General features: G+C 52.1%; 1 protein-coding gene across 1 annotated transcript; it reads right to left on the bottom strand.

Moving 5' to 3' along the window:
• Nucleotides 1–1,535: 1,535 nt before the first annotated feature.
• TMEM222 (transmembrane protein 222) lies at nucleotides 1,536–12,189 on the bottom strand. The gene is made up of 6 exons (XM_074377078.1): nucleotides 11,949–12,189; nucleotides 6,891–6,975; nucleotides 5,570–5,601; nucleotides 4,006–4,102; nucleotides 3,791–3,921; nucleotides 1,536–2,620 (listed from the first exon to the last, which is right to left on the bottom strand). The coding sequence occupies exons 1-6, from the start codon at nucleotides 12,143–12,145 to the stop codon at nucleotides 2,533–2,535; spliced, it is 630 nt and encodes a 209-aa protein (XP_074233179.1). The 5' UTR covers nucleotides 12,146–12,189; the 3' UTR covers nucleotides 1,536–2,532.
• Nucleotides 12,190–13,235: the final 1,046 nt, after the last annotated feature.

The raw sequence follows: 13,235 nt of genomic DNA on the forward strand, positions 1-13,235 counted from the left end.
CCCCATGGTTGAGGCCCCAGATCTGGGTTAAAATTCTGGTTCTGTCACACAGTCCCCTGTGGCCTTGGGTCAATGACAATCTCTGTAAGCCTCACTCACTCTGTCCCTTTGTAAAACAGGGACAGTGGCAGCCATCTCATAGGACTGTCATAAGGAGAGTTTCCTTTTTCTTGCCTCCAGCATCAGTTCTCCCTTTCTGTCGGTCACAGCCCTGTGTGCTCCAGTGGGGCCATCTCACACGGTAGTTTCCAGTGGGGGCTCTGGAGCCCAGCTGCTGGGTTTGATCCTGGTTCCGCTCTTCCTACCTCTGTGATCTTGAGCAGATCACATCACTTCTCTGTGCTCTTTTTCTCATCTTAAAGTGGGGATGAGAGCACCTGGCTCATGCGCTGTGGTGAGGATAAATGAGACACTTGATCAGCACACAGTAAGCGCTCAGTAACAGCTGGTGATTTGTACGGTACCTGTTTGTGTCCCGTTTCCCCAAGGCTGACTTAAAAGTCTGCTGAGGGGAAGCAGGCAGGCCTTAAAACTTTTCTATCCATTCTGATGTTTGTCTTCCTCACTGGAACTCACCCACCCCTACCAACTCCCAGGTAGACTCCAATACGCAAATCAGATTTTTGAAAATGGAATTGTTCAGAAGAGGGGAGGGGGCACCTCTGCCTTGCCCTGCAGAAACCCCAGCGTGGAAACCACAGCACTGCAGGGTCTGCGATGAGCTGACAGACACCTGATCAGGGCCGTGAGGGCTGCAGCTAGAACTGTCCTCAGGCCATCCTCAGGGTGAACACAGGGCTCTCAGGACCCAGAGACCAAATCCTTTGCTAGTTTAACTAAAGTGATACCTGGCATAACCTGGCAAGTTTAGTAAAGACTTCAGCAAGGAAGTGGCTTTTAAGTTGGCCTGGAGAAGGAAGGGCATGATTTTGATTTCAACAGGTGGAGAGCAGGTGCTGCTCTGGCTGGCTGGAGAGTGGGATGCACTGAGAGTGAGAGACTGCAGGTCCAGAAGGCCATGGAGAAGCAGAGGCACCACAGAGGATGTCAGTGACCTGATCACCAGGGGTCACACGAGGAACTTGGCTACATGATCAATGGATGTGGTGGGGGCCGGGGCTGGAGCAACTCCCATGGCTTATGCTGAACTGTGTAGCCCTGGTTGAGGGGCCAGGTCCACGGCTCTGGTCTGTCCAGCCCTAAACTCCCAATCCTACTGCCAATTTCCTCCCAACAGGGAATATGGGAGGGGTTTTAGTACTCACCTGCCTCGAGGAGAAAACTCTGGTATGGTGGAGGAGGCGTGGGGAGGCACTCCCAGAGGTCAGGCTCAGAGTAGGATATCCCAAAGGGATGCTGACTTCCTGTAAGCTCCAGGCACTGGCTGAGGACTCAACCATGTCCCTGGTAAGCAGGCCCCTTGCCAGGGGCAGAGGAACCAAGTTCGCCAAGAAGATAGGAGCTGGCCGAAGGGAGCGCATGTCTTCAGTGGAAGCAGGGACCACCGAAGGGAGAAACAAGGACAAGGCACGGTCTGGAGTTAAAACTCTTTATTGTCCTGCCCAGGGAGCCCCGCACAAAGGAATCCTTGGAGTGGGGGTGAGGGGGGCAGCACAGGCCCTTTCCACAACTGGAAGAGAAGGGGGAGCCATGGTAGGTGGGAGGAAACGGCTTCACTTCAGCTCCCCGATGGCTCTCTGATGGCCTCCTGATGTCTCAGACCCAAGGGGTGCCATCACCAGTGCGAGGCCTATACCTGGGGCCAGGGCCAAGTTTCGTTTACATCACTCTGACCTGGGGGTCACTCTGGATACATCACTGTCACTCATCTCTCCAGCCTGGTTGGGGAGCCCAGGCCCTGAACTGCAAGGGGAGATGGGCCCAAGTGCTTGGAGGCCCTGGGAGAGTAGGAAGAGGGGGCAGCATGGGCAGGAGGACTCCAGGAGTGGGGCACAAACTACCCCTAGTGCAACTTCTGGCAAACATCTGAAGGGGGCCCATCAGTGCTACTGGACCATTCTAGAGGCCAGTGATGAAGGCCCCAGGGCAGCTGAGCTCCTGGAGACTTCTTGGTGTACCCTCCCCCACTGTGGGACCAGAGCCCTGGCAGGAGGAGGGGCTTCAAATCCAGCTCTGGCCCCTGTGCTGCCTTGTCCGGTGGGTCCAAACATCCTTCCCTCCCCAACCAGGCACGGGGCTGAGGCAGAGCGAGCCCAGCAGGCAGTGGCAGACACAGCTCTACAGAGGGGAGCTAAGGCTTTTCCAACGGATGAACAAAGGCTGCCTCAAGGGTGGGGGTCACGAGCCCGGGGAGACAGGGATAGGGAGCTTCCGAGCAACCAGTGAGACACAACATGTAAACGCCCTCACCCCATGCTTATCCTCTGCCTTAGTCCGTCCCGCCACCCAGACCCCTGGGTCAAACCAGCAGGCCCATCCCTGCCTTTTGGGGCAAGGAGAAAGAATCTGGAACCAAAAGGGATGGCAGCTGCCTCCTCAGAAGTCTGGTGGGCCCAGGGCCACGGGCAGCCATCACCGGAGGTTAAAGACCAGGCTGACAGTTAGGATGATGCCCAGGAGGAGGACGAAGGGTAGCCAAGTCTTCACAAAGGCGCCGACGCTGATGGAGAGAGAGGGGAGTATGGGAGGGAAGGGCCCAGGACACTGTCCACCCCCAAATCCACTAAGGAAGCTCCTGGAACCACTCCCTCACCCCCAAACTTGGCCAACTGTGGGACTGGGCCAGACCTGAAGCCCATTATGGAGGACCACCACCTATGGCCCTGGGCAGGGGCTGCTGCAGGTCCCTGGGGGAGATGTGACACCTGTCTGGGTGGGTACAGGAGACATGCCCACCTTCTGGGCCTTCCTGACTCCATCCACATCACCCCTGTGTCTGGGGAGAGGTCTCCAGTGAGAGGACCAGGAACTCTTCAGTCTGGGTGGAGAAGCCAGGAGTGCCCTCTGCCCACAGCCCACTGGGATGGGAGGGGTCAGCGAGAGTCAGCACAGCATTGTGGCTGGAGCCAAGGCGTGGGAGTCAGGGCCCTGGGTTCACCCGAGCTCTGCCTCAGTCTCTGTGGGACCACAGTTAAGGTCTTCTCAGGGGACCTCTAAAAAAGCCTTTGGGCCAAAAAAGACCCCGGGACTCTCCTTTTCAGAAGCTCTTAATAATGACTGCAGCTAAAGGAAAGCCTGGAGAGGCAGCCAGGTTAGCCCAGGTGTGTGCTGGCTCCCAAGTGGACGGGTCACTCATCCTCTCTGAGCTCCCTTTACCTGTGGGCTGGAACTAAGAACTTTGACCTCACAGGTCGTGAGGCTGTGGCTTCAAATGTCCTCCCATGCCATCACTGGGGCCCACCTGCCCAGAAGCCTGCCTCTGACAAGAGATGCTGGGCAGGGACCTTGTGGGGTGGTCACCCACCCTCTTTTGTGGGTCTACCCGTTCACTTGACCTGAGTGTGGGGCTCTGTACGTTCAGCCTCCCGGATAATGGGAATCATTATCCCCATTTTACCATGGGCAGCTGCAGCTTAGAGAGGCCAAGGCAGCTACCCAAGATCTCAGTGAGCAAGGGACAGAGCTGGGTCTGGGACTCAGGTGGAGCTGGACTTCTGCACAGCTACCTCCTTCCCCACAAGGAACTCAGTTAGTTGTTTGAGATCCTTTGTGGCTCCAGCCAGCACCTGCTTTGTCCCTGCTGGCTGAAGGACTCCAGAGATGGCCCTGTTGGGATCCTGGGGTAGGCAGCCCAGGGGAGGGTGGCGGAGGCAGGTGACGGGCCGCTCACCTGACGTACTTCCCATAGAGCAGGCAGAAGAAGCAGAGCGTCACCATGTTCCAGTTGGTGCTGTTGTTGTAGCGCATCAGGTTCAGGGCCAAGGCCACATGTGAGTGGCAGTTGTCACAGCAGAGACTGTGCTGGGGATGCAGGAAGGGCTGGGTCAGGCCAGGCTGTGGGGAGCCTCCCACCCTGGCTCCCGCCCTCGGGAGCAGCCCGCTTACCATGCGGTGCTTGTATTCCTCGGAGGCGTCATGCACAGCTGTGTCCCATGCATTGGGCCCACTGGCGTACACCTGAGCTGGGTCCAGCTTCCAGTACCTGAGGGGAGAGGGGGGTTCTGGGCACTGGCTCAGCTCCACGAATGTTCCCTGATGCCTGCTCTGTGCAGGGCTCTGAGCTGGGTGCTGAGGCTACAGGGGTGAGCCAGGTCCAGGGGAAGAGCCACGCAGAAGACGACTGTAACAGTGTGAAATGCCCACTGCCACGTGGATCCTGGAAGGATATGAACCCACTCAGCGGCTTCCTGGGGTGACACCTGAGTCCAGTCTGAAGGAAGAAGGATTAATTAGCCAGGCACAGAATGGGGAGTAAATATTCTAGGCAAAGGAAGAGTTTGAACAGAAGGAGAGGCACAAAACTGTGCAGTGTGTATCAGAAGTTAAGTGACTGGGCCCTGCTGGAGGATTCAGAGGGAGGAAAAGGGGGATGCAGGTGGGGCCATGTCATGGAAGACTTGAGTGTCATCCTGAGGAATGTATCTGTCAGAAAGCATTCTCCCCTTCTCCCCACACGGGAGACTAGGGTGAGTGAGACAACAGCCAGTGGAGCTAAAGCTCATGAACCTCAAGCAGGGTGACACCCCAAAGGGCCTTGGGTCAGGGAGTGGGGATGTCAGAGCGCCCTCTGGCTGCTATGTGGGGAATGAATGGCTTGGTGGAGAAGTCTACAGACTAGACCAGTGAGAAACCACTGTGGCTGAGGCTTGGGCTGCTCAGGGGTTCCTGCCTGGAAAGCGGTGCCCTTTTAACTCTCGCTAAAGAGCAGTCTGGCAACAGACGCTCAGCCCAGAGGCCCTTGGCTCACATTCCACCTGCCTGAGGAAGTCAGCAGGGGTCAGGGATTCCCGCTCCATGCTATCTCTGCTATGTGTGACACTGTCTCCTTGGGCCCTACCCTGCTGGGTGCTGCCTTGGGCAACAGAGCACCTGATGCTATTCTGAGCAGACTGATGACTGAGGCACTGTCACCAGGCCCACGGCTGAGGTGGCTCCCAAGACAGAAAAAATGAAGTCTAAAAACCCCATGCAAACCAGCAATAGCTCCCAGAGGGTCTGAACTGCTTTTACTCTCTCCATCCAGAGCTTTCCAGCAGAGTTCCAAACAATGCCTCCATTACACCTGAAAAGGCGTGTTTGCTCCTTGAGAGGCAGGAGAAAAAGTCAAGGTTTTGGAGTGAGACAGACCTGCACGTGAGTCCCAGCTCTGCCACTTCTTGTGTGATCCTGACCAAGTTCCTTCCTTTTCCTCACCTTTCCAATGGAGCTGAAAACACGACCTTGCAGAGCTGAGGCAAAGCCTAGATGGCCTGTGGGTAAAGGACCCAGCCAGGGAATGGAGCAGGAGGTGTGCAGTACAAGGCCAGACACTCTGACAGACCCTGGCTGTCCCTCCCCACCCCCCATCCTCAGGCTGCTGGCTCCTGCTGTGTCCCAGAAGGCCTGGCCTGCTGCTCCAGGCAGGAGGAACCTGGCTCTAGGGCCAGTCACATGGATGTTCATCACTTACTTGGCAGGCTTCCCAAAGGCCATGTTGTCTTCCTGTTGAGGGATAAGAGCAGAAGTCAGTGGGGAACCTGCATCCAGCCCAAAATACAGTGCTGGGCTGATGGTAGAAGTGTAGTGACTTAGAAGGAAGTATGTTGGGCAATGGGCAGAAGTGAGGCCAGGCCCTGCGCAGGGGCCGGCACAGTATCTGAAGGGCCATCAGCAGCTTTTCTGTGTGAAGAAGGCAGTGCGGCAGGAGCGCACAGATCAATCCACCTGGAGACCAGACTCTGGGTGCAGTAACGACCGGCCCTCTGTGTGGCTCCCAGCTAATTCTCTCACCCTCTCTGGGCCTCATTTTCTCCAAGTTCTCTGGACAACCTCTGATCTTTGCCCACAGGGAGGTAGTCTCCTTCGTGGTGTGAATGAGGACACCCTCTGACCTCCCGCCCCCACAGTGGTGGCCCACATGGGATCTGGCACTCTGAGAGCAGTCAGGGCAGGATCGAGGAGGGCGGCAGGGATGAGGGGAGAGACACAGTGGCTGGGCCTCGAGAGAACTCCTATGAGGAAGGTGTTTTAGCTAAGTCCCAGACCTGCCACATAAGATGTGAGGTACAGGAGTTATGCAGGGACAGATTCTGAGCTCAGAATCTGCTGACAGAGCTGGGCAAAGATGAGTGATCATTAAAGTATGTGACAGTGCAATAATGGATGTCAAATGCCTTTGCGGTGTTAGGATGATCATGACAACTATTAATATAAACAGGTTGGTGCCGCCACCCCATTCATCCCAGCCTCTGATGCAGATGAAGCTGCCGCTGCGAGATAGGCAGGATGCTGCCTGCTCATCTGGAGAAAGTCCACTGACCTTTCTCGAGCACATCCCCCGGGAACAGACCTGAGAACACAGCTGGTTGATTCTAGGAGGCCCACCCCCTCTTCTCCATGGCCACACCCAGGAAACCATGGCTGCCTCCCCTAAGACCCCACCTTGTGACTCCCACCTTCTGAAGGTCCAGAGCTCTGGTTCCTGGATGGTCTGACTCTCCACTCTTGCCTCTAACCCCTACCCATGTCTTGGTACCCCAGGGGTGGGCAAAGGGCTGGGTCAGTTACTTAAGAATCCTTCTGGCCACACTGCCCTCCCAGCCTGTCCTGGAGGCAAGAAAAGGGGAAAATGGGTCAAAAACTGGTGAGGAACAGAGGGCCAGGGCCAGGACTGCATGGTATCTGCATTATTCTGGGTATTGGGGAGACAGGAAGGCTGCCTGCAGGTAAGATAGGCCAGCCTTCCAATTAATACTTGAAACCCTCCAGAAGGGTGCAGAATGGGGACTCACCGACACAAAGTAGGGGCCAGCGAAGTCCCGAATGACTCCTGTGGATGTGCAGATGCCCATGTGGCCGATGATGGGGAAAAACCACCTGAAAGAAAAAAAGACACGGAAGGGTCAGAGCTGGCGGGGTGGGGGGTCTTTCAGCTGGTCAGACAGATGCAGGGGACACTCCATCCAGAGTGAGAGCATATGAATAAATGCTGTGTGAGGAGTGCCCATCAGGGTGGCTGGAGGGGCCAGGGAAGGACAGAGGGGCAAGGGCAAACAAACAGCAGAGTGGGGTACCAGAGCACCCCATGGAATGGTTAAACTCTAAGGACAGTAACACCAAGCGTGGTGATGCCGCAGAGGAAGTGGTGCTCTCCTTCACTGCTGCTGGGACCAAACATTCTTCCCACAACTCTGGAAAACTGGCAATATACCCTCTTCCTCAGCAATTCCACTTCAGAGTACACACCCAACAGAAACGAATGCCTGCATCCACCAAAATCGTGGACAAGAACATTCACAGTACCTTTATTCAAAATACCTGGAAACATCATTTGTCAAAACTTGGTGAACTGCACACTTAAAAAGTATGCACTTTATTGTGTGTAAATTATAGCTCAATAAAGTTGATTAAAAAAGTGACTAGAAATAATCCACATACCCAACAATAGTGAAATGAGTAAGTAAACTGCAGTACAGTCATACAATGAAATAGTAGGTAACAATGAAAAAGCATAAACTTCTGCAACACACAATAGATTCTCACAGATGTAAGGCGGAACAAAAGAAACCTTACACAAGAGTGCATGCATATAATTCTGTTTATATGAAGTTCAAGAAAAGGCTAAACACTCATCTATTGAGCTGGAGGGCAAAAGAGGGGTTATTTCTGTGGCAGAACTGACTGGCACGAGGGAGCCCTCTGGATATTGGAAATCTTCTCCCTCTTGACCTGAGTGACATGAGTGTACATATAGGCAAAAATTCATGGAGCTGGATACTTAGATTAGTACACTTTATGGTATATCTTATACCTCAGTAGAAAAATTTAAAAATAATGTGGGGGATGGATTTAAAACAGTATGCGTGTGTGCGTGCGTGTGCATGTGTGTGTGTGTGTACTGGGGGAGGGGGGAGCTCAGAAGGCCTTTCTGAGGAAATGATGAAGAAACGGTATGTGCAAAGGCACAAATCAGGACAAGAGCATGGTGTGTTCCAGGAACTGAAAGTTCACATTTTTAAAAGCTACGGGCATTTAAAAAAAATCCCAAATCTCAGTTGGACCCCACTGTGCAAAACACACAGGAACTCCAGATCTGTCTGCAGTCTGAGAACCATGGCTCTACAGGGCCTACGTGCTGGACAGACTGAACTAGTTTAAGAAGGACTCACAGGGGAAGGAGAAAAAAAGATTCAGAGGGCCAACAGCCAAGTGCTGACCTTAAGACTGCACCTGCTAGGGAGGGGAAGGCAAAACCTACAGAGATGCGGCCCAAGGAAACGACTATGTGGGGCCAGGGAAGAGTCAGCAAAGACTTCACACAGGAGGTGACTTTTAACCTTGACCTGTGAAAGAATAGGCTGTCAACAGGCAGAAGGCAAAACTCCAAAGCAGCAAAGTGCTGCATGTGACTGGAGAATGGGAGGGGGGCCGGAGCAGAGGGAAGGAGGGTGGGCAGTTCAGAGGCTATTCTGGAATACTGGCAAGAGACGACGGTGACCCTGACTGGAACACTGGCAGTTGGTGGTGAGAAGCAGATGGCTTTGGAAGATCTTTAAAAAGAAGCCTGGGCAGTTTTATGACAGTCAGGATAGACAGAGCTCTTCCACATCTGCGGTCTGAGCACCTGAAAGGGTGGTGAGGCCAGAGTGTTCTTTTAAGAACATGATTCAGATTCCATCATTCCCCTGCTTAACATTCACTAAGGGCTTCGTATTACACTCAAAATACACTTCAAACTCCTCCCTACAGCTTGGCCCTACTCACCCCTTGAAGTCACCTCACTCTGTCTAGCTACACTGCCTACTTCTGGTTTGTCAAACACACCAAATCCTCCCATCTTCATGCTTTTTTTGGCATTTGTCTCCATCCAGGACCCTCTTCTCCTCGAGCTTCGCACAGCTGGCTGCTTCTTATCATTTAGGCCTCAGCTCAACCACTTCAGAGCTCTTCCTTGACAATGCCTCCTAGAGTGGCCACACACCCCAGGAAACCCCGGCCCCATTACTCTGCTTTAACTTCTTCAGAGTATCTACTACTATCTGAAATGATCTTGTTTACTTACATGATTACTGTCTTTCCCCACTACTATGTAAGCTCCAAGGAAGCTGGGATTTTCCCTTACTTATGAATTAGAGTAGCCCCCAAGACAGTGCCTGGCACACAGCTGGAGCTGAGTATTCCTTGACTAAATGAGGACAATGAATGAATGCCCTACATCTAAAAGTGGAGTGAGGCTCTGAAGTCAGACCTGGGATGAGTTTTGACTTTATTTTGGGCAGGTTCTCACTCATTTCCCATCTATGTCAGTGAGAGGTGAACAGGAATGATAATGATCTTGTGAGGGGCTATTGTGAAGACTGAATAGGATATGCTTGCAAAGTGCTTAGCACACAGCCTTGCACTTGGTAGCTGCTCAGTGTTATCAGGAGGTGTTCAATAAATATGTGCTATTTGACTGGCTGGATGGGTGTAGAATAGGTTGCTGAAGACCCGTTGTAGCCACAAGATAGACACTCAGAATAATGGGAAAGTAGCTCCTCTGGCTTCTCAGACCCTAATCTCAAGACCCATCTCCTCCTCCTACCCCTAGTTCCTTTCATCTGGTGGGGGAGAAGGTCTGGCTTTGACTGGTACTCCACATAACCACAGCTGCACTGGAAATGAGAATAAAGGCTGGAGACAACGGCAGAGCCTGTGCCTGGGGAAGCCCCAGAGAAGAAACTCCAAGTACCTGTCAGTCTGGAGGCTCCAAAGCTGCTTTGCGGATACTATCTACTCAGACGTAGTACGTTATAGGTCCTTAGTAACTATTTATTGAATGAATGAGTTACTGACCCTGGAGCTCTACCTGGTAAGGTAGACTATCCAGTGGAAAAAGCCCTATGTTGGTTTCTAAGCCTTTGTTCCCTCATCTATAAAATGGGGATGACAGTACCCCCATAAGGACTGAATGAGATATAAGGTTGATATAAGGACTGAATGAGAGTGTATAATATAAAATGTTTAGAACAGAGCCTGGAACAGAGTAAGTATCCAATCTTAGCTCTGTTTGTATTAGTAGCAGTAGATGTTATATGACTTTTCTTGCAGAATTATCAACATCTCTGAGGGGACAAATAGGTAGCTCTCTGGATTCAGTTGCCTCCTCTCTGATCCCCCCTCTGAAATCAGGTGGCACTTTCTTGTGCCACATCTATTGCCAGCTCTGAACTTTAGGTCAGAAATCATTACAATGCACTACAATGGTTAGTTCACCGGTCCCTTCTCCCTCCTTCTGGAGGGCAAGTCCCCTGATGGGAACATAAGTCCTTTGACAGGTACACTGTGGGCTTACTCATCTTATGAACCCACCTGTACATAGATCTGAATAGAAATGGGGTATGAGCTGCTTCTGGCCCAGATGACTGGGAATCACAATGTCTTCACTGGACTTGGCTACCAGCTCTCTGAAGAGCAGAGGACTCCACAAATGTGTTTTTGAGAACAGGGAAAAACCAGAGATCTCTGGATAATAAGACAAGTTTTAGCAAAACCAATACATTCCCTCCTAGTTAATTTCACATTAACATTTTATTTTCTTCATGGTACTAATTACTATCAGTTCTTTTATTAGTTTACTTGTTACTGTCTATCTTCTTCCACCATGACTTAAACTCTGTGAGATCAAGGATCATACCTGCTCTATTCACTACTGTATAATCTTATCACCTAGAACTACTCTAAGCACATAGGAGTCAGTCAGCAGGTGTGTTAAAAAGAACACTGAATGAATCAATGAAAACACTAATCTTAAAACTTTTATTTTTAAAGGATTCAGACTTGGATGTTCTTAAACAGATGCATAAGCATTGAAATCAAAACAACAAGTATTTTAACATAACACAAGAATTTAGGATCAGCAATATATAAGGCCCAAAACCATCCCTTCTCCACTCCCTTGGCGGTTTTTGATAGAGGGAGCAAATCTATCCCATCAGGTGAGAGGGGATAGGAGGCAGTTAAAAGAGAGCAAGTAATAGAGTCAGAAAACTGAGTTTGGAATGCCTTTGCTTATTGTCCTGTGAACCTGATCAAGACATTTAATGGTATAGCTTCATCACCTGAAAACAGAATTCCTAACTTACAAAGTGGCTGTGAAACTCAGAAAATGGGTGTGAAAGACCTTGGCTAACTGTCTAGCACTGTGAGAAGTGGTTATTATCCGCTGTCGAGGCTGAAGCAGGAGGGCAGACCAGCTCCCCTCATCCAGGAGCTCCTTGCTAAAAAGGCGCCAGCAGTACCAGAGCACCTGCGTTCTCTTCTGACAAAGGCTGATGCCATAGAAAGAACCCTGGTCTGGGAGGCAGCCACCCTGAGGCCTAAGCCAGCTTGCAAATGAGACGTGTGTGAGTGATTTCCAACCTCTGGGGGGTCCTTCCACTGACATCTCAGGAGTCGGTGAGGTCCTAGCCAAACTCCCATTCTTGCCTCCAGACCCAGCCGGATGTCTTGCGTGTAAGTGATCAGCAAGCATTTCTTTAATGAATGAATAAACCAGTGAATGAATGAAGACGTCTCTCTCTGACCCGGTTAGGGAACACTATTCTGTACGGCCACAGGTCCTGAGCTTCCCAACCACTGAACCTTTCTCACAGTCTTTTTCCCTGATTAGACCAGGTGTAATGAGGGCGGGGAGCCTGTCCCATCTGTCAGCAGAACTGGCACCGCGCGGGTGGCGGGGTTCTGGTGAACCCCGGACTCGCAAGAAGGGTTTGCTGCGCGTCGGGGCCGGATGCTGGCCCGGGGCCGCCCGAAGATGCCGCGCGGGGCCCGGTTCTCCTGGTCCCGAGTGGACGCCAGAGGAGACTCACGTGAGCACTGGGATGGGCGTCCACACCACGCAGTAGGGGAACCGGCTCCGCTCCACGTCCATGGCGCCGCCGCCTGCGCCGCTAAAATGCTTCTGGTCCGTCTCGGCCGCCGTCGGCGCCTCCACTTCCGCCATCCCGGGCGGGGGTGGCGGCGGTGGCGGCAACAAGAGCGGCGAACTCCCTTCCGCTTCCGCCATGCTGAGCGCGCCCCGTTCAGGCCTGCTGCTTGCTCGGTGGCGTCACTTCCCGGAGGTGGAGTCCGCCTGGCTTGGCCTTCCCCCCGGGAATAGGAGCCGCGTCCCTCTGGGCCGGGCAGGCCTGGGCCCCCTCCTTCGGCACCAGCCAGCCCAGAGTGTTTGCGCCTGCGTTACTAAACTGAAGGGATGCCCTCAGGTGGCGCGCAGTCTAGGGCGGGATGCTAACCGAGAACTCTATACTGAAGTACGCTGAGGGCTCCTAAGAGGTGTGATACAGTCTCTGTTGAGCGCTTGTTAGGTGCCAAACACTGTTTTAATCCCCATAAGCTGGTTAGACATGCGAATTTAGATATTTTCCCCAATTTACAAGTCAGAAACAGGCTTAAGAGGTAAGCGGCACGACACAAACCCCGGCTGCCTCCCTTATCTTTTTCATTCTATGGTTTCTCACGAGGTGATGTTAGCATAAAGGAAAGATGGACTAAAATAATGCGTGGCGTGTGTGTAGAGGCAGGAAAGATTTGCCTGAAGATATCTGAGCTAAGTCTTGATGTTTGCCAGGTGGCTCGGGGATGAGGGTGGAGGGATGAGTGCAGTCGTGCAAAGAAAGGCCTTGCAGAGCACAGTGTGCAGGAGTGTGAATATCACCTTGGCTGGAGTAAATCACAAGCCTTAGATGTGATCCGATCCCTTCATTGTACAAATGGGAAAACAGGCTCAGGGAGGTTAAATAATTATCTGAGGTCACACACTGCCACGTAAAGAAGCTAGGCTCAAATCTTGGATTCTTTGGCTTCTTTACGGGTGCCAAGACAGACAAAATGGAATCTGCTGGGTTGGGAAGGGGTAATGGGAGAACAAAGAAAAAAGGCAGAAGCTACATATCAGGCTAGAGGGAGGCATGGACAAACCCAGTCAGGAAGGTGGGAGCTATACCTTTTGGGGAAGATTTTTCTTCCACTGAATTAACCTCCCTCAATGCTGAGCTATAGAAAGACTACTGTCCTGTTTTTAGCACCTAATATTTTAATGCATTTGGTGGGGCGGTGCAGCATGTCTGTCTCTGTTATGGAAGGTCTAAGATCTTTAA

Source organism: Camelus bactrianus, chromosome 13 (assembly GCF_048773025.1).
Source record: "Camelus bactrianus isolate YW-2024 breed Bactrian camel chromosome 13, ASM4877302v1, whole genome shotgun sequence".
NCBI classification, from domain to species: domain Eukaryota; kingdom Metazoa; phylum Chordata; class Mammalia; order Artiodactyla; family Camelidae; genus Camelus; species Camelus bactrianus.

Excerpts from the sequence above, each read along its gene's own strand:
- TMEM222 (XM_074377078.1), bottom strand. The coding sequence starts at position 12,145 with ATGGCGGAAGCGGAAGGGAGTTCGCCGCTCTTGTTGCCGCCACCGCCG. Across the intron at positions 5,602-6,890 it reads CTGGCCCCTACTTTGTGTCG|GAAGACAACATGGCCTTTGG; the intron begins GTGAGTCCCCAT and ends ATCCCTCAACAG. Across the intron at positions 4,103-5,569 it reads GCCTTTGGGAAGCCTGCCAA|GTACTGGAAGCTGGACCCAG; the intron begins GTAAGTGATGAA and ends CTCTCCCCTCAG.